Genomic DNA, 21,439 nt, shown 5'->3' on the forward strand with positions numbered 1-21,439 from the left:
TGAAACTGGAATATGGTAATTTGGTCCTGTTTTCCCAATAGTATCCTTAAAATGTAAAACATTTTCCTACAGTGTTGCATCCATATTATAGTATTAACCTGAAGCCCAATGCATACTCCTTCCGACGTCTGGAAAAAAAACAAAAAACGTTTCTGACAGGCTTTCCAAACTTAGACAGTCTGACATCTGGGGGTGCAGGAGTGTCCTTTAAAAAGCTATCAGAAGCTCTGAATGATGTAAAAATGTAGCACGTCAATAAATAATGTCAGAAGACGCATGTATTGGACCTTAGAGAGCATCACTCTAGCTCTCTTTTCTCATTTAGAAGCTGTGTAAATTCAGCTTCATAACTACACATGGCCTTTATTAATATATAGTTGGCTTTGCCAAAATAAACAAGATATTTCAAAACAACATTTCATTCATCGATTCATTTGAGGCAGCATGACTCAGGAGATAGAGCGGCCATCTGGAACTGGAAGGTTCCTGGTTTATTCCCAAGCTTCTCCTGCCATCATATCGAAGTGTCCTTGAGCAAGACACTGAACTCCTCACTGCTCCAGACGAGCAGGTTGGTGCCATGCATGGTTGTCAGTCTTCGCCACTAGTGTGTGAATGTGAGGCATAGCCCACATTGTAAAGTGCTTTCAGTAGTCGGAAGACTATATAAAAGCACTGTATAAATGCAAGACCATTTACCATTCATTTATGAAAGAATGGCTCAATATCCAGTTTACCAGTCCTGACACCAGAGTAGAACAGAGATTGGATCACAAATAAAAGGGAAGTCAGTCCGCTGTATCCAGAGTCCGGCTGAACTACAGTAGGCTTGCGTAGTTTTTCAAATTATCCATTATTGTTTCCTTTTCCTTTGCTCAAAGAGAACAGTAGAGTGTCAGGGTGGTTTCCCACACTACAAAGGCAATGTGATCATGTACTGTAGTCTATTCTTACATTTATGTCCTTACGGTGAGTATCATTGTGCCCTGTAAGGGGTCTACTCACTCAGGGTCTGAGTGGACTAAGCTGAAATGTAAAGCAAAGAGACATCTGGTTTACATGAAGTAAGCCTCAACTCTTATTTCTCACAGCAGAGCAGAATGAACGTAGCCAAGGTTCCCCCAGGCACATATTTCTTCCCACAGGAGACTCTCCGTTTGTATGGCATGGAACTAAACCTGCTTGCTTGCACACACAATACTATAAGTACCATGACATTAATTTCCCTCTGCCTCCGATAAGAACAACACAGTGGGGTGGACAACGAGACTTGGGTTTCAAAAGGATTGATGTGATCAGATTTGTTGGTTCATTCACTGTGATAGAATTACTGTGTTTGCGCAGTGTCAGCCTGACCGAAAAGGCTTGCCAAATCTCATTGTGTTACATTACATATGTAGGCTTCAAAACAGATGCATCCCTGAGTACATCCAGTGGTATTTTCATCCTAAAAAATTGAATGACTGACATTGATCTTCCACCCTTATTGCCACAAGATGTAGTGGAGGAGTACTGCATGAGTGTTCACAGCTCAGCATTAATGTTGTTTTTTGTCATTAAAGACTTCTAAATATATATTCCACAGAGGCTTCCTGGGTGCACTGAATGTGGTACTGTAGGAGAGAGAGAGAGAGAGAGAGAGAGAGAGAGAGAGAGAGAGAGAGAGAGAGAGAGAGAGAGAGAGAGAGAGAGAGAGAGAGAGAGAGAGAGAGAGAGAGAGAGAGAGAGAGAGAGAGAGAGAGAGAGAGAGAGAGAGAGAGAGACAGCATCATCAGTCATATGCTCACTCTGGATACAGCCAGGTTGCTCAAAGGAAATAATGAGTTTCATCTGAAAATGTGTCTGTCACATGCAACAAAGTATACATTTTCACTAAGGATTCATGTTGTTTGGGAAGCAACTGTGCTCAGGAGCTCATCACTACAGGATAGGGTGTGCTGCTGTGACTTTCTGTGGGGATAATGATCACTCCTCTCCAGATTATTCCACTCCCTTCACAAACAAGCATCCCTGTGAACAATAGAATAAAAATAATCATACATTGGGCAATTAAACTACAGTATAGCTGTGCAGAATCGAAGGGAAACCTGTGTTGAAGCATTGCTTACAGTATGTGTGAGGTTTTTTCTATCCATATTTCTTAAATCTTATACTGGAGCTGATTTAGCAATATTTTGAATACCCTCAACTACTGTATAATGTTATGGTTACTATAAAGTAAGGTACTGTGTCATATGGCTGTGGTGCATTTTGTTCTGATCCACACGCCTTTCTGGCATCTGTTAATTATGATTATTTGTAATCATTTAAGCTTATTTCATCTTTTTTCTTTCTTTCATTTGAGTTGTTATTATTGGCCTGTATAAAACATGAATGACTGTGAGATATTTAGCAAAATTTAGCATTTAATGGATTGGCAATCACTGCTTTGTTCTTCAAATCCCAGTTATCATCTGCCATGGTGTTTTTTGGTTTGATGCTTTTGCCTTTGAACATGATCCTTATGATCTAACTAACATTAGATGATCATTATGATCTAATGTCTATTTAGCTTAATCAGTTCAATCTTATTTAATGCTTTGATTCCCTTCCTTAAATACCACAAATGTGGACTTTTTGTCTTGAACACAATTTGCACAGTCTATTCAAGCAGTGTTTGCAAGTTATTATACAACCTTTAGAGGGAGCCATTTGTCATATTATTCTATGTTCTGAGACTTTACAATTTACATTAGAGGTCATGTTAATTAGCTAAACTGCAATAGATCTTAGTGTCACAGCAAAATGTGATTTAGACAATTTGTAAAATGTAGCTATGCATTTATCCAATTGCTAATATATCTGTCTATGAATACTGATATATTCTCAGCCAAATACCTGTTATGTTTTATACTTTATACAGTCTGGTCATCTGCTGAAAAACTCATTCTGGATTTGGGAAAACCTTGATAAATGTACTGTATACCAAATGTCGTATTAAACTGTATCTTTTCGCCTTTGTGGTTATATTGATGGAAGGTGAATCTCTATCCCCATGGCAGCTGAAATGAATTACAATTCTGGTTCACTACAGTCTCTTTCTGACCTTTAGCTCATATATCTCCGGGGCATTGGGGCTCAGAAACTTGCTTAACCCACTGAATATCGTTCTGTCTCATTGTGCTGGTTCTACATCATTCATGAAATGTAGGTCACAAGATGTATTAGAGGCACTAAGCGAGGCTAGACACTCCAAATTTGGCTGAAAACGATTTGTTTTAGCAATTGCTACAGTATACATGCATCTTGCAGTTATTACACATAAGAGCTAGACCCTTCTCTATGGTAATGCAGATCAGAGTGTCCTGCCTTTCAGGCAGCACATACTGTAGGCACCTTTTGATGATATAGAGATAGAGGAGTTTTTTTTTTAGGACTGTGTGTAGCTCCTGGAGTGTTAGGATGGAATGTCATCTGCATTCCTCAGAGCTCTAGGAGGAGAGTGAGAGTGAGCAAGGGAGAGAGAGAGATAGAGAGACGGCCTGGAGGAGGATTAGCTTGCAGAAACTGCAAGCTGCTCTCTGTACACGGCTGCTCAGCTCTTACAAAGGCAAAATGCATTAGCACACAAAACACACAGAGCATAACAGAAATTGTGTTTCAAACTAATTACATGCTAATGCATCATCTTGGTTTAAGGTAGTTATTTAGACCTGGATGTTGCCAGAACCAGAACTGGTGTTAGTGGTCAAACACTGTGATACTAGAGTGATGAATGAAATGTTGTTGTAGCGCTGATGTGCTTTCCTGGCTGCTGCAGCTGTTGTTCAACTCCAGCTGTTGTTAAAGTACTTAGATTAGCTAGGCTGTGCAGAGGAATCAGGGCAACACCTGCCCTGACCGCTATGCAACACCCGGCTTTCTCTGGTGTTCATGGAATTTACCAGCAGTGGTAATGTTCATAATCTCTTTGGGTTTGGATTTATTTGTGCAGTTACAGTATGCTTCATGTCATTTTACTTTACTTATGTACACAGAATGTATACAGATTGCCGATCTACAAGCTCACAAGGGAGCTTGTAGATCTGCATTTAAAAAAAAAAAATTAGCCTATGTAATATAATGACATGGCCAAAATAGGGATGCCAGGGTGAAAGTGGTTCATCATAATCCAGAAGGCTTTTGCTTGTCAATTAATGTATTTGAATTTATTAAACTATTAGTTTAGACCAGAGTTTAAACTATTGCTCAAGTAATCTTGATCGTGCATTGCTGAGATGACCGAGGGTGATGCTGCACACAGTAACATCCTCAGTGTTAATTTAACTCTGGATGACAGAGTGGAACCAATTGAGGTACATTTTTACTTTCTCTCAGAGTTAACCGCTTAAACCCTCTATACCGATTTTGAGTGAACGTTCCCCCCAGAATAGGGATGCTGGGGTTCAAGTGGTTAAATTAACAGTGAGGATTTTGCAATTCCAAAATGGGTCAGGATTCCTCTACCTGACATCGCCCTCCAGTTGGTTTGTTATTGTCTAACAGATTGCTTCCTGTTTATAAGGCAAAGGCTTGCTGAATATATCAGCACGCTGCACTGTGATAACAAACTAGCTCATTCCAGCACTCCAGGAGGCAAAATGCATCCCACACACTACTCCTAGTAGAGCTATTGATTTTTACTTGGGTGAACATTATACTCAACATGTTTTATAGCATATAGCAATGTCATAATGTTTATGAATTGAATACCAAGGACCTCAATGGAAACAAGACCGCAAGGACTTTTTTGGACGGACCTTTTAGACAAAATGTTTTTACTGTACTTTTTTACTTTTCTACCTAATAAAATATTCAATCAATCAATCAATCAAACAAACATAATAAAACTACATTAAATGTAGGCCTACTTGCAGCTTGTTGATTCCTGAGCTGGACCCTGCTTCAGTTGGAAGCAATAGGATATTTTAGTTAATTAACACAATTATTGTAGGCTATTTAAAGTCAAGTTTGAGAACTGTTTTGAACACATTAGGTTAAAGAGTTTGATTTGCTAATAGAAAACATGTAATATGGAACTTTCATCATATAGCCAATATAGTTTACAAATCATCTACCTGTTGTCTGTCCTTTTAACAAGAGCCCAGTCAATTCAATTCAATTCAGTTAAATTTTATTAGTGCCAGTTCAACTAGTCTCAAGACACACTAAAGAGCCAATAACCTAGAGGATAAAGACATGGAATTTGATGTATTTATTTATGGCTACCCATTTGTTTACATTTATGTCAATGATTGGGTTTTGAATAAAGGGGAAACTTCTATAGGCCTACCTGACAGCAATTCATGGTTTATGGAGTATTGTAATACTGGTTGATTGATTGAATACTTTATTAGCAGTAATAAAAAAGAACAGGAAAGTACAGTTCAATACAAGGTCTGCTAGAGGATTTTAAACCCAAGAAAGCCCAGGCTTGTTTCCATTGGGGTCCTTTGTACTCAATAAATCGAAAAGTTTTATCAACAGTTTTACAGACTTTTGGTCTGTTTTATTTAGATTTTTATCGACGATGTGAATAAACAGACTGGAATGGTTTCTGAATCATAGCTACTCTTCTCCCATGAGCCCCGCCCCCGCCCAGCCCAGCCCATGGATTGCATTTCGTCTACTACTCGTAGCAGCAGGGTTGCCATGTCGGCTTATTATAAGCGACTTTGGGCTACTTTTTTTGTTAAGTTGTTTGTAAAAATTGGTAGTTGCGGGTTGCGTTTTTTTGGGCTGTTTCTAACGTGTACTTGCTTATTTAGGCCAAAAAAACAACAACTTTAAACCAGTGGTTCTCAAATATTTTCATGAAATTGTTTTGTGCCAACTTGGAGCATTTGTGTTGTTAGAATGTTTCAAAACAAATATTCCAAATATTCCACATTTTATTTGAAGAGTTTTTGAAAATAGCAGATCTACAAGCTCACAATGGGTCACATCGCGGTGCGTTGTGAGCTTGTAGATCGGCTATTTTCAAATAGCCGATGCACATTATAGGTTTAAAAGTGCTCATGTGGCCAAATTAAGTTGCTTCTTTTGGGCTTGTTTTCCTAGACCTGTTTCCTTATTTCTCCCACACAATCTGGCAACGCTGATCTGTGGTGAAGGAACATGTGTCCTCGGTCCTCCTGGGCACATTAGGATGTTGATGACACACAGTCAACACTTGTAAGCATGTAACGTTTAGGCTTTGACATCTCTTCAGAAACCTTCGTGGTCTTTGCACTTTGCAGAGAGTCTTCATTAAAGCGGTGGTGGTCCGTGGTGAATTTATCGATGTCATTTGGTCATGGGGGACCCGGGGGGGTCTCGGACCCCCATCTGGACAGGCGCTTCGCTTATCTTGTGAGTAGGAACCAATTTATGTGTCTCTTCTGCCGGTGTCATGAGTTTAAGTGTAACTTTTGTAAACTTCAGTTACATGGGGATTTTTTTCCCTTCTCATTCTATGGAGCCTATTTTATACCCTGTCGTACGACGGTGTCGCGGGCCATCGGACTTCATTGTGGGAGTGTGTGAGGAATGGATTTAAGACGGTGGTTCCCAAACTTTTTAGAGACCCAAAAAAGAAATGAGACGTTTGCCCGGGACCCAAGCTAATGCAAATAGCAGATCAAGCTCACAACACTTTGTAGATCGGCTATTTTCACTACTTATTAAACATTCCTTTTCGAGTTTATGGGATTTTTGGTATTTATTTTTAAATATCTGAATTTGTTTTTAATTCATGAAATATTTTTGATTTTTGGAGGGAAAAAAATGAAAATCTTTTGAAATAATTAAAAACAAATGTAGGAAATTATTTAAAAAAATGTGTTTGGGGAAACAGTGATTCAAGACATATTAAACTTGCTTCTTGTAGCTTAATATGGCGGTAGTCAACGCATTCACAGAACTTAGTCTATATCCACTGCTGGACCCATTATGTACAGTACCTGGGGGAGTTATAATGAATGAGGAATCTTTGTTTCAATTACAGGGATTACTGATTTTCAATAATGTCTGTCAGATAATTAGCCTGCCCTGAGCTTTCTGCAATTAGTATATTTTGTTATGGACACCACTGTAATTAGGCTACCTCTCACCTATAGCACCTCCTCACTTAGACCTGTTTGACCACTCACAGTCACATTACAAGTTTTCTTGAGACCCTGGCTTTGTTATTGCTTGTGTTTGTGACTTCCTACTCAGTGCCCCCAGAAGCACCTTGAAGGCAAATAAAACAATGGTAAACACTTTGCTGCCAGGCCTTGTCAGGAAGTGAAATGTATTGAAGTTTAGACAAATGCATTTGTATACACTGTAGCAGGGTAAAGGATGTGAGTCATTGAAGGCCAACTTTTTTCCTGTGCTGGCATCATTTCTTGGATTGCAAAATGTGATGTTACCATGATATGCACAGCAGCAGTGTCACTTTTGTCTTTTTCTTGAATGTTTGAGATTGACTTAACTCATTAAGACCTGAGGCAGATTATACAAAATGTCTTCTAAATCGTAACAGTTTTCTGATAAATTTATGTTGCTATAATATCAGTGGTGCTCAGACGTTTTCATGTCAAGGAATGGCTGACCACCATCAAAATATGTTGTTCCAGGGACCTCCCCAGAAGCAAAGATTTGAGTTACAGATGTTTGCTTTAAATATATATATATATATTCAGATTTTCACAAATGTTAAAGATTTTTCAAAAATATCACATCTACAAGCTTGTAGCGTGACGCCGAGTGCCACGCTATGAGCTTGTAGATCTGCTATTTTTGAATAGCCAAAGTATAAAATAATGGTTATATAACTAAAATCTAAAATGACACAGATGCGTTCCTGGATTGAACTGAGCTAAACCTGTTAACAAATTATCCACCGGTGGTGACGTATTCCTTGACTTCAAGAAAACAATGGGGTTAATCAGGACATTGTCAAGATTCAATGTTTACATAACCTTCCAGGTGACCTCCTTAATATGTGAAGTCTTTGATTGATTGATTGAATATTTAAAATATAAATATATTTTTTAGGCAAAAAATGTAAACAGCACAATTACATTTATAATACTTTGTCTAAAAGGTCCGTCCAAAAAGGTCCTTGCGGTCTTGTATCCATTGGGGTCCTTGGTATTCATTATGGTATTCTTATATCTGGAATTTAACATGTTGCAGAACAGAAGGGGAGAGCATTATATCATCTACTGTAGATCTACAAGCTCACAATATGTATTTGCGCTATTTTAAAACAAAAATGAAAAAATATGTTTTAATATTATCTCCACAGTACAATATTATTGACATAATATCTAGTTATTTGGTAAAACATATTGTGATATTTTATTTTATTTTCCATAATGCCCAGCCCTAATATCACCGTGATACCATTTTGTGTACTTCAGCACAAAAAGTACAAGGAATGACAAAATCGTTACATATGCAGTCAAACTAGAAGTGTTGTTGATGACATCGTTCTCCATTGGAAAATTCTCCCCCAAAACAACGTTCTACTCAGTAGCTTCCTTCGCAGAGAGACATATTCATCACCACAATGGATGTTGCTCAAGTGTGGTTGATTACTGTAATCTGGGCTGTCTATCTCACTATATTGTATAAAGTACCTTTCACCTTTCCGCTCATTGTGTTTCACTGAATGACAGCCAGAGTGTTGCATTTCAGACCATGATGAATCAAAGGAAGGTAAGGTAGGCTACTACCACTTGAAAGTGTGGATTTGCATTTCCAGTGGGTGTACTGAATAGTGCATGGCGGAATACGACAGTGTTTGTTTTGGGTAGTTATTAATAGATAATCAGTGTAGATTTATTTTTCTTCTGTGTAACTCTGCAGGAGGCTATATCTATGAGAGGGTCTGTGTGTCTGTCTGGAGACTGGAGCCCGTTCACTATTTTTCACATACTGTATACGTTTTGAGATATTTAAGTCAATGAGGCTGTGATCATGCTGAAACATACGTCATAGATATGTCAGACATTTGATGTCATAGATGACAGATGTCACAGGCTGGTCACATGATGTGACATGAAAATAGATCTAAATAGATTGGGTCATCAAGCTCCCCTTGAAGCTTCAATCCAGTTAGCAAAGGAAAAGTGTAAGTAACAACTGGTATATATATTGTATTGCATTCCAGTTGTGTCTTTAAATGATACATAAGTTATGCCAGTGGTACCATTTTCTTCTGCGAAAGCTGTGCTGCAACAGCTTAAGTAAGTGCAACTGAAATTGCACTTACAACAACAGCAGAATAAAAGTGGGTCAATCTTTCATATACATCCTCACTTGATCTTCTTACATCTAATGTCAACAATATCTACAGTGGTTCTCAATGTTTCTTGTGGCATGTTTGGGTCTAAATTTGACATTTCTTTACATTATTTGCAAGATTGTGAATTCATGTGACGAATTATATGATGTAGAAGCCATATTAAACAAAATCAAGAAAATAATGTGGTGGCCAAATCTTCTGTCTGTTGATAGCCACCCAACAATTGATTGATCATTAAAATATCGCTTCCAAGATTTTCAAATGGGCCTGATCCAGAAAAGCCTGGGAACCACTGAGTTAGAGAATGATCAGACTTGTTTAGGCTCAACAGAAGTGCCATAGGCTTACCCAATAAACTGACAACTGAGTGATATGACACATGACTGTTCATCATGACTTCACACATGAGGTCACCATTACCAACCTGAGTAGACGCACATCGTGATTATGACTTGTAATGGTTAGTAAATGCTTAGTAAAATTGGCCTGAGTTGCACTGTGCTCTTTTTTTTTCTCCGATCCACACCAAATCTCTTTGCCGAAAATAGCCACATTGATCTACAAGCTCACAAAATGAGCTTGTAGATCGATGAATATTCAACAGAAGCAACAATGTCATCCAAATGAAACACAACTTTTTTCTTTTTTTTTAAAAATGAAGCTATTTATTAACAACTAATAGCTAGTGGCCTGAACTGTGCCACTACTAAAATGTAATACAAAACAAAACATCACTTACATTGTACTATACTGTATTTACTTTAAGGTAAGGTCTATTCAGTGGATCCCACTCCATCAACTGAAGGAGACCCTGGTGGGAATATAGCATACAGTACTCTCATATCTGATATGATGAAACTCTCCACTCCCATATGTACTCACACTAGAGGAATGTCTGGACAGATTTAGTAAATATGTTATTATAACAGCCATTTTCCATTTCACATAATAACTGTGTACAAGGGAAATCGCATTTTTGTCTAATTGTCTTCATTCCCTGTATAATAGATACCTTTTGAACATGTCACATGTGGCTACAATAGGCAACTCTGCTGTTGTTTGACTGAATTAACAATTGTACCTTTAAGTCCCTTTGAGATGAGAGGCAGGAGTTCGATAAACTTGGACATCATCGCTCGCTGTATGTCAAAAAGTATTGAGTATGAATTAGCTTCCTATTGGCTTAATTGAAATCAGATCCCCAATCAGCATCCATCTGGAATGAACTGTTTTAAGTGGCTGTGTGTGTCTTAAGTTACAGATCAGCCAATATGTCAATCAATGCAGCTCAAAATCAGTTAAATTGTATGGTTTATCTATATTACATCATGCTAGTGACAGTATATACTGCAGGTAGCATTAAGTTAATTTAAAGATTTGGCATTTTCCCTGAAACCTTTCCACTGGCTCTTAAGCAGAAATAAATAGAAGGGAAAGCAGAAAACTTTCACTTGCTTTCCTCCACTTGTTTGTCTCAGCATATGAAAAACTAGCCAGTATGACAGACTGCTTCCATTGGTTATTTCAGTGTGACTCTTTTTTTTCATGTTGATGAGCTGATATGATAAATGCTGCACTTCTGTGTACACATTTGGCCTGAAAACATCCATTATGTGTCTCTTGGGACTGTTAGTGGTTGGCCAGTGGCCACACTTTTCCCCCCCTGATCCTTCCCTTCATCTTTCTTTTACTCAAATGCTTTTGCACATTGTGGCTTGATTGCATTAACATTGGGTTCCACTGTGTGTAGCCATAGTTTTAAGCTGCTTCACCTGGGCACACACATGAGATGATGCAGTGCTGATTGATCTGCACTGTATGCTGAGTGCCGTATTACATATTTTTGATATTTTCCATAATTTCTGTGTTTTTAATTTTTACTTTTATAAAGCCCCTTGAGGTTGTCCAGTGTTGATGGCTCACAGCTGTGTGGACAACACGCTGGTGTTATTTGGCGTTTATTGGCTGGCATGCAAGGAGATTAACCCATTCAATCTGGGAACGCTTCTGTGTCATTTTAAGATTTCTTTGGTTATTAAAAAATAGCAGATGTACAAGCTCATAGCTCATGAGCTTGTAGATCTGCAATGTTTTTGAAAAATATGTGCAAATATTTGAATATATATATTTTTAAAGTGAACATTTTGAACTAAAATTGAACCACTGATATAGAAACATAAGCTTTTTCAAAAAAACTGTTGTATATCTGCTATTTTTGAATAGCCAAAGTATAAAATGATGGTTAAAATGGTTAAAATCTAAAATGACAGATGCTTTTCCTGGTCTTAATGGGTTAAGTACATTTTTCAGCTGCAGAGGAGGACTGGGCTCCACTGGAAAGGCAGTGAAGGGAATTGGAAGAGAACCAGTAGCATATTGGATGTTAATGCGTTATGGCTCATGTGAATGTGATGTAGTGAATTGGAAGAAAACCTTGCACATTGGATGTTGATGCGTTATGGTTGATGAGAACGGGATGTAAATGAAGCTCACCAGACTCATCCATAAATTCAGCCCATTGCTCAGTGCTCACTCCTTTCCCTTTTCTGCATTGGTTATACTGTATGTTGTATGATCGTGTATATTATTTTTTAAAGCTGAAATCTGAAAGTTTTATGTCTTACCCAAGATACAAACCCAGGTCTCCCACATTGGGAAACCAAACATCATCCAAGACGGTATCCCTGCTCGCTTGGCCATGGGAGATATTGCTTTTATGAGCTTGAGGCAGTACTACTTGTCAACGATCAACCACTGCAGATGTGCTAGTTATATTGCATTAATATACTCTACCACACCGATTTGCAACATGGGGTCCGGGGGCCCCGAGGGGTCCTTCAAGGAGTTCCAGGGGGTCCTCACCTAAATGATTGATTTTTAGGAACTAAATGGTCCCTTATTGATCTGTAAGTCTGAGAGTACTACAAATGGAACCAAATGGGCCATGCGGGTGCATTTGATTCCATTTGTATACTCTCAGAGTTAGATTAACACAGAGTAGAATCATGGCAAATTGGGGTCAATGGCCTTTATCAAATTGGGGGTCCTTGAAATTGAAAGGGTTGTGAATCACTGCTCTACAATGCAGATAGGTTAAAATAATGATTCAAATAAGTTCTGGATTTTTTTTTGTTGCAAATATGTGAATTGGTGTATTGGCTCAGTCTGTGACTGTGGAACCTATGCAGTAAAATCACCAGTGTTCATTTAACTCTACCATGTGTATCTACCATGTACTTCAGTACAATAACTAATACTATTAGAACATCAATACTACTAATCCTCCTACACTGTGAAATCCGCTGTGTTAATTTAACTCTGGGAGTGTACAAATGGAACCAAATAATGGAACTACGGTGTAAGGTTCCATTTGCTTCCACTCTCATGGTTGCTTTTCTGCTTTTGATGAAAGGTTCCATTTGCTGTCCAGAGTTAAACTAACACTGAGGATTTTACTCTGTGTACTAGGTCATTACTGGACCTATGCAGCCCCTGAGCTGGATTATCTTGATGGCGCTTTTGGATACTAATTAATGAAGATATTATTTCTTTAATCTGGAAAATTAGCCAAGAGCGTACAGTAATTGCGTGTGAAAGAAGATTACTGTATTGGCAGATAGAGTACTGAAATCTTTTTTTGTACCACTGAGCAGATAACAGATTATTGCCTTGCTCAAGGGCAGTTCACTGGGTGGTGCTGTTGAGGGGCGATTCATAATCAAAATGTTCACACGTGTGAGTGGCTGTTGCCTGATGTCTTCACCAGTTAAAAAGTGGAGAATACATACAAGTCAAAATAGTCCTGTAAAATATGTGCACATATTCGTTCTATACAGCAGTTTGCTACAGTAGCAAGTGCAACAGGCCTAATACTTTCATAATGGCTAAAGTGACCTTACCGTAAGACGTATCCAGTTACTGATCTGGTAAGCCTCTTTGCATGGCTCAAATGATTGGCTTGACTATGCTGGATCAAAGGCACTTTAATCTTTTGCATGCATTTTAAAGGGAGATGCTCATAGTTCAAAGATTTCAGATCAGATTCTGTGCCTCTAGAGTAGACAGTGGTTCTCAAACTTTTTCATGTCAAGGACCACCAATTATTATGTATTTGGACCTCTGGGGGTCCTTGGACCCCACTTTGAGAACCACTGCTCCTGACCCCCAGTATGCCCTAATAGCCCCAGACCACACCTAATTTTAAGACCATTTTAAGACGCCCATTGGTGCTAAATAGGTGCAAGATTATTTGGTATTTAGACAACGTGGGCGCTGTGTCTAAAAATGACAACTGCATCGGTCGGAAGATAGCAATGATAACTGCGCTGCCCATTTGCGCAATGTCACGCCGGGTGGAAAAGATAGGCCCCAAGAGCCTTTCCTTCTAGACAGCAAACAGCCTGAAACAAACTACCATGTCCATGTCCGTTCATAGTATTTGTCATGGGAAATATCTGTTGTTAATGTTCTCCCTGCTCTGTCAGTGCTTACTGTATGTCTTCAAAGAGCAATGTTTGTGTGCGTGCGCAGGGGTGCGTGCGTGCGCATGTGTGTGTTCCTCCTGACATAATGTGTGCCATATTTTTGGGTGGGGCCAAAATTGGTGATTGCAATTTGATTTTATTCCAGTTTAATAGGGTTAAGAAGTATGTATACCTGCTAGGATTAAGATAGGGTAAGGGTTAGAGCTACACTGGTTATGGTGAAGGTTGGGGAGATTGCAGCCATTACAATGCCCCTAAAATGCAAAAGTAACGTGTGTGTGTGTTTGTGTGTGTGTGTGTGTGTGTGTGTGTGTGTGTGTGTGTGTGTGTGTGTGTGTTGTCCTCAGGGTGATTTCACGTGGAACAGCGTGTCAGGACGTACTGTGGGCCTGAAGCCAGTCCCCCTGCAGAGCCTTTCAGAGCTGGAGCGAGTTCGTCTCCAGGATGTCGCCTTCAGCCGGTTGCTCCAGGATTGTGACCTGGGCTGCCAGATCACCTTTCCTAAAGGTGTGTGTGTGTGTACGTGCACGTGTACATGTACGTGTGTGTGTGTGTGTGTGTGTGTGTGTGCTGTGAGTAAACGCAGGTACCCACATGCGCAAACATTCACATATTCTGTAGCCAACTCACTCAGTGTAAAATCCACATTGTTAATTTAACCAGTTAAAAGAAATCAAAGAAATCTCCATTAATTCAAGGCTTCACGGGGTGTGTAATTGAGTAATGTTTTTGGTGAACTACTCCTTTAAGCCCTATTTTATACTTTGAGCTTGCAGATCTGCTATTTTTGATAATTTGGTGCTCATTTTAATGAATAAAATGTTAATTTAACCAATCTGTAGAGTATGTTAATGCAACTAGCACAGCTGCAGTGGTTGGAGGTGGTCTCCCTACTCTTCCATTGAAAACTTTAAACCCTGCTGTCGGATAGGATACCTGCTGGTTGTCAAGCAGTACTGCCTCAAGCTCATAAGTGCAATATGCCTCTTGGCTGAGGGGTAGATTTTTTTTCTGTTTTTCGGTAGACCTCGGTTCGAATACCCGGTAGGACGTAATAGGATTGCAGCTTTTACCCTGAGAGATAGCCGATAGACCCATTTGGGTCCATTCTTACATTCACAGGGCTTGCTTAACCCATTCAATCCGGGAACGCATCTGTGTCACTTTAGATTTATTTGGCTTGTAGATCTGCTATTTTTGGGAAAGAAATCTTGAAAATGTGTACGAATCTTTGAATATATATATAAATGTATATAAATGTTCAACTCGAAGCTTCTGGGGGTCTCTGGAACAAAATATTTTGGGAAGGGGGGGGGGGGGGGGTCCGCGGACAAATAAATATCATTTTGGGTGGTCCTTGACATGAAAAAAGTTTGAGAGACACTGGTATTTTAGCAACAAAAGTAAAAAATAAATAAAAAATGTTTGGATTTAGAAGACATTTGTAGAGATTTGAGTTACAAATTTTCGCTTATTCTTTATATATATATACATACATACATACATACATACATACATACATACATACATACATACACACAAAGATTTGCAAAAAAAAATCGCGATTTTTGAATAGCCAAAGAAATCTGAAAATGACACAGATCCGTTCCCAGTCTTAATGGGTTAACCCAAGATTCTACTATGTGCACACGGACACATACAAACACAGCACACCCCTGTCACTTGTCCCCTATCCCTATCCAACCATTTTTCCATTTAGTGCATGTCAGTGTTTCACGAGCTTGTCGCAGCACGCCTTGACAAACCCTGAGTGAAACTCTTCCAGTCCTGCTGGTTTTATTGTGAAATTTGGAAAAAGGATTTTCTTTTCTTTTTTTTCCCAGCTTGAAAGACACAACGTTTGCTTTTGATATGCAGGGCGATAGACGATAGATTGCAGTGGTGAACCCTTGTTTCTCAGCCCTATTTTTCATGGAGTGAGGTTGTCTTCACCCCCTCTGATCTGTTTCATGTCAGCCTTTTCCTCAGTCATACATCACGTTTCCTCATCTGGCGAGTGCTTCGCTTTCTGCTGCTCACATGATGCATGAAACCTCATTTAGGCCTGATCCATAATTCGTCGTACGATATGGCGTTGCGTGCCCAAACTAGCCAATCTACAAGCTCGTTGTGAGCTTGTAGATCTTCTTTTTTAGCGGTGCCACATTTGGCCGTGACACCGTGTCTGTGTGTGTGTCCGTATGTGCCCGGGATGAAGCAACACATACAAACACACGCACACACATACACACACACACACACGGACTTGGAGATTGCCTATGCCAACTCTCCTCTCATTGCCCACACGTGCCACTGCCTATCAAAGAGGGGTCCAGGGACCCCCAGCGTATGTTATGTCCGAGCACGGGATGAGCACGGGATTTTAAACAGCTATAACTCCAGTTAGCAGCATACCACCAAGTCCAAATTTGGTATGTGGACATAGACCACCAATAGGGACGAGCATGAATTGCTGAAGCCCCCCGCCCCCTCCGTCCAGGGACCCCCAGCGTATGTTATGTCCGCCCGCCCGTATGAGCCCGGGATGAGCACGGGATTTTCAACAGCTATAACTCCAGTTTGCAGCATGCCACCAAGTCCAAATTTGGTATGTGGACTTAGACCACCAATAGGGACGAGCATGAATTGCTCAAGCCCCCCGCCCCCTCCGTCCAGGGACCCCCCGCGTATGTTATGTCGGCCCGCCCGTATGAGCCCGGGATGAGCACGGGATTTTAAACAGCTATAACTCCAGTTTGCAGCATGCCACCAAGTCCCAATTTGGTATGTGGACTTAGACCACCAATAGGGACGAGCATGAATTGCTGAAGCCCCGCCCCCTCTGTCTTCCCATTGGCTGGCCTTTAAACAGCCATAACTCAAGTTCGCAGCATGCTACGGAGTACAAATTTTGTACATGGACTAAAACCACCAATAGGGACAAACTGTAATTACTTAAGCCCCGCCCCCTCTGTCTGCCCATTGGCTGGGCTTCAAACAGGCATTATTCCAGTTTGCAGCATGCTACCAAGTACAAATTTGGTAAGTGGACTCAGACCACCAATAGGGACGAACTGAAATGAGTTAAGCCCCGCCCCAAAGGCACCGCTTCCTTCACACAGGGTGTGATTTTCTTTTCACTGCAAGGGATTTTCAAGCAAGCCACTTGTTTGTGTGTGCGTGTACGTGTACGCGTGTGTGTGTTTGTGTGTACGTGTACGCGTGTGTTTGTGTGCGTGTACGTTTGTGTGTGTGTGTGTGTGTGTGTGTGTGTGTGTGTGTGTGTGTGGTCTGGGTAGGGGGTGGGGAGTGGGGGGGGCTGTGGGTGTAGTTTGTCTTCCAGTGTCTTTTGAAACAGCAGTTGTAGGTTTCATAACTTAACCATTTACATGTGGATTCCTATTCAATAAGGATCTAGGTCAAGGTATGCACGGGCATGCCTTTATTCAGGTACTAACATTGTATAGACTATAAATTAGGATTCACATTCCAGGTTTTCGTCTCTTGACATAAATTACATTCGGGTTGCCTAGTTTTGCCTGCTTTCTTGAATTGTGTCACAGTTTGGGAAGGTAGGACAAGAATATAGTGTAGTTATTAACAGCGGTGTATGTTTTATTAAAGCTGTTTGCCTCTTTTCAGATTGCCACAAGCGTAAGAAGTCACTTCGGAGAAAGCTGGATTCATTATCCAAAGAGAAGAGCAAAGACAAAGGTACTGGGAATCTAGGTGTGACTCCTTTACAGTAATGCCCACAGTGCACCTCAATATGACATTCGTCATCGTCATGTTTACACCATGATGTAATGGCAGTGATGAGAAATCTTTTGTGCTCTTTTCCTCGCAAACCGATAAGACTGGCCTACACGCAGTCCGTGATAATATTATTGTTAGTCTTTCCAACCCAGTGAAGATAAACACAGCCGCTTTTAGGATTGTGGGATAGCTACATGGACCCTTGTTCCCCACGTCCAGCTGGGTCTTGTTTTCTCACACACTCCGCCTGGTCAGCCGTTGACAGTGGAAAAGGCGCTCTTTGATCCGGCCGGCCGGAACTGTGTGTGGCGCTCACTGGAGCAGACGCACTCCGCTGTTTATACCCACAGAGTGAAAATATACAGTCAAGTATCCTCCAGAAAAGAGGCTGCTAGCCTGCCGGAGCTACCGCGCTGCTCGGCCCCCTGCAACAATGCAATGCTGGCAGGAATGTGGGCTTCTCTGTCAGCGGGGGCGGTCAAGGGAATAACAAAAACAATCTTGAGAGGTGGCCCCGTCGTCATAGTCCTGTCCTCAAGGCATGGTCAGCCCCCTTCCTCTTCTCTCTGTGTTTACAGAGACACATCAGAAAGTATGTGTGTTCCCTGACGCTGGAAATTGGATCTGTGCGGTTGGAGCATATTGTTTTTGTTCGGCTGTGCAGTTGTTGCCGGTGATGTTCAGGGGCATATCGTGCATTCTCACTTTAGGGTTCTCACAAACCACAGCACAGCATTGGAACACAGAAATAACACATATTATAGCACATGTTACCTGCATCCAGCAAAACCTATTTTTATTTATCTAAGTTGGCAGTGACCATATTCACAGTGTGAACATGGTAATAGATGCAGTGATATGAACTCTGTCTCCCTGCACTCCCCCACAGAGACTCTGCCTCAGGCATTTGGAATACCGCTCTCACAGGTCATATCCAATGACCGAGCGCACAAGCAGCGCCATGACCCACAGCGGGAGGGCCACAGGGACCCCAGTGACCTGATGCTGTCCTTCCTCCACCTCACTTCTGCCTCCAAGAGGGCCAACAAGGATCTCTCCAGCAGCAACTCCTCCCTCAGCTCCACCTCTGAGACCCCCAACGGGTCACCTCTGCCCAGCACACCGGAGGCAGCGCCAAGGACCCGCAGAAGGGTAAGACACCGCAGGCTTTGCTGCCCCTGTCCCCCCGTCGAAGACTGATTTAAGCTTCGGTGAAGCATAAATTAGCCTTAAGCTGCAAAGCAGCTCCAGGGATCCAGGCGGAAGAGGCTACTGGTTCCCTGTGATTATTTGTGACGTTGGCACATACTGTATTCAGCTTGTTACTGGAAGCTCACTCAGCCGTCACACACTGTTGCAGCATGTGTTATCACTTGCAGCCTGTGATCAGCCGCATGACTGTTTACCAGGTGACTGTACCGTCTTCACCCGTCTGTTTCTGGCAGGGTGGAGTGTCTGTGGATTGCATCACCGACCTCGATGATGATCAGTCTCGACTCCTGGAAGCCCTCCAGCTGTCGCTGCCCGTCGAGACGCCCAGCAACAGGAGCAAGCGCAGCGACAAGAAGCTGAGCCTCAACCCCATTTATAGACAGGTGCCCCGCGTGGTGGACAACTGCTGTCAGCACCTGGAGAGATACGGTACACATCATCAAAGTTTAAAATGACTAACAGTCTGTAAGAACACTAGATGCCCTGTTTACGACCATTGCTGCTGGCGCTAGCAAGACAACATATAATTCAATAACAAATGTGTAGTTTGTGTGTTCAACATTAACCACTTAAGCCTGATTAGGACCTTGTCGTACGATGGTGTTGCACAGCCAAAATTGCTACAATCTAAAAACTCACACTTAAAATTTCCCCCACGAGCTTATAGATGTGCTATTTTGCTTAAAAACTGAATATTCTTGAATTTAGCCTATAATGACATGCCCAAATAGGGATGCCAGGGTTAATGTGGTTAATGGGTGTGGTGTTGTTCATAAGCATCTTGAAACTGCATCACCATCTAAATAGTACACTGTACACTGTCCTTAGGCCTGCAGACGGTTGGCATTTTCCGTGTTGGGAGTTCCAAGAAGAGAGTGCGACAGGTACGTTACCCTTACCTCAGGGGTGGGCAACCACGTGTTTAAGATCAATCGGTCGATAGTGAGGGTCTTTTTGGTTGATCGCGTAGCAATTTGAAAACATAGACAAAAACATCCTGTATACTGTCTGCCGTCTGCTCAGGTTTTGCTGGCTTGAATGTGAACCCCAATGAATCATATCAGGGGAGCGGAGCAGCGTGAATTAACAGGAATGACCCTGGCAGCATATCAATGATCCAGGTGCATTACCTGTATAGTACTAGGCTACTACTACTTTTCAACCACAGTTAACACGATGAGACAAGACAGCAGTTACTATGTTTATGTTTACCCTTCATGAAACTGGATCAAGTGCTGTCATCAGCATTTTAAAATCCCATAAATTATTTTTGCATTACATTTTATTCACTTTAACTCTCTCAGTGCCAAGCCCCGAGTTATCCCGAGTTTTTTCTGAATGCCCTCAGTGCCAGAACGAGAAATCCCAAGTTTTTAGTTAATGTTGTTTTATAGAGCATCACGGTCTGATCTTGAATCCGAAGGGAGCAGTAAAACTGTAGCACAAACGGATATGGAAATAATGGATTTCGGAAATAATCGTTCCCGTCGATTCCGTGTTTCTAGTTTTTTTTCTTTCGCCTGTATCTCTGTTCTTTTTTTTTGTGTCCATTTTTCCGTGGAGACGCGTGTTTCCAACGGCCTGTAGCGAAGGGGACACTAGCTCCGGATGCAATGTTTTGCTTCCGGAGCAATAGTGAGAGACTCCTGCTCCGGAAACACACAGTGAATCGATCGATAAATATGGATCTAAACTTTTATGACAACTTTAAAACTACTTAAAACACGAAAATAAAAAATCGCTCGAAAATCGCGTGGCACTGGGTGAGTACATTATGAAAATACTCTGGCAGTCAAAGAGTTAAATACATTACTTATTTTAAGGTTGTCCACCCCCCTGTTGCATTCAGTATGTAAACTGTATACAGTATTTAAAGGGATCATACCAGTTGTGTATTTAACCATTTGTTATTGTGGTCATCACAGCTTCGTGAGGAGTTTGACCAGGGATTGGACGTCCATCTGGACGAGGAGCACAGTGTCCACGATGTGGCCGCGTCACTCAAAGAATTCCTCAGGGACATGCCAGACCCTCTGCTGACTAGAGAGCTCTATACAGCCTTCATCAACACCATGTGTGAGCATCTCGTGAACACGCACGCACGCACGTTGCATGCGCGCGCACACACACACACACACACACACACACACACAAGGCTGGGTGATATAGACCGGTTTTGTGGTGATAATATAAATTTCTTATTTTTTATTTGTTTAGATTTATTTTTTTACATGCACATACACACACTCTCAAACAAACAACGAAACAAACAAAGAACCACACATAATATGGATTGACATTGTTTGTGTCTGGCTCGGTATTGATTGGCCTCTTCCTCTGCAGTGTTAGATTGGTCCGATCAGGAAACGGCGCTCCAGCTGCTGATGTACCTGCTCCCCCCGTGCAACAGCGACACGCTGCAGCGTCTCCTGCATTTCCTGTCCACCGTGGCCGCACATGCCGAGGACAGCTTCGACAGCGACGGACAAGAGGTGTGCAACAATTAATCAAACTAATCGATTAAGAATATGATTTTAATAAAATAATCCATTTTCAAAAACACACCGTTGTAAGATGAAGTATAAAATAGGGCTTAAGTGGTTAATCGGATACATTTTATTTTGTTTGTGTTGATTAGTTGATATAAATTGTATTTAATTATCCAAATAAACGTACTTCTCGATTATTATTA

At 41.1% G+C, this 21,439-nt stretch overlaps 1 protein-coding gene across 3 annotated transcripts in view; it reads left to right on the plus strand.

Annotated features, from left to right (window-relative positions):
- The window catches only part of LOC311064831 (rho GTPase-activating protein 6), a 41,195-nt gene that overhangs the window by 12,907 nt on the left and 6,849 nt on the right, over nt 1–21,439 (plus strand). For 2 of the 3 annotated variants that reach the window (XM_084084785.1, XM_084084786.1), the window contains exons 2-8: nt 14,127–14,286; nt 17,422–17,493; nt 18,425–18,687; nt 18,981–19,176; nt 19,576–19,631; nt 20,673–20,823; nt 21,091–21,239. In XM_084084785.1, the coding sequence (XP_083940911.1) occupies nt 14,127–14,286; nt 17,422–17,493; nt 18,425–18,687; nt 18,981–19,176; nt 19,576–19,631; nt 20,673–20,823; nt 21,091–21,239 (1,047 nt within the window). Of the gene's footprint in view, nt 1–6,176; nt 6,370–14,126; nt 14,287–17,421; nt 17,494–18,424; nt 18,688–18,980; nt 19,177–19,575; nt 19,632–20,672; nt 20,824–21,090; nt 21,240–21,439 lie in introns of those variants that run through there. The other variant, XM_084084787.1, reaches the window with a different exon arrangement.

The sequence above is a fragment of the Gymnoscopelus microlampas genome (assembly GCF_963454915.1).
Source record: "Gymnoscopelus microlampas genome assembly, chromosome: 17".
Taxonomy (NCBI): Eukaryota; Metazoa; Chordata; class Actinopteri; order Myctophiformes; family Myctophidae; genus Gymnoscopelus; species Gymnoscopelus microlampas.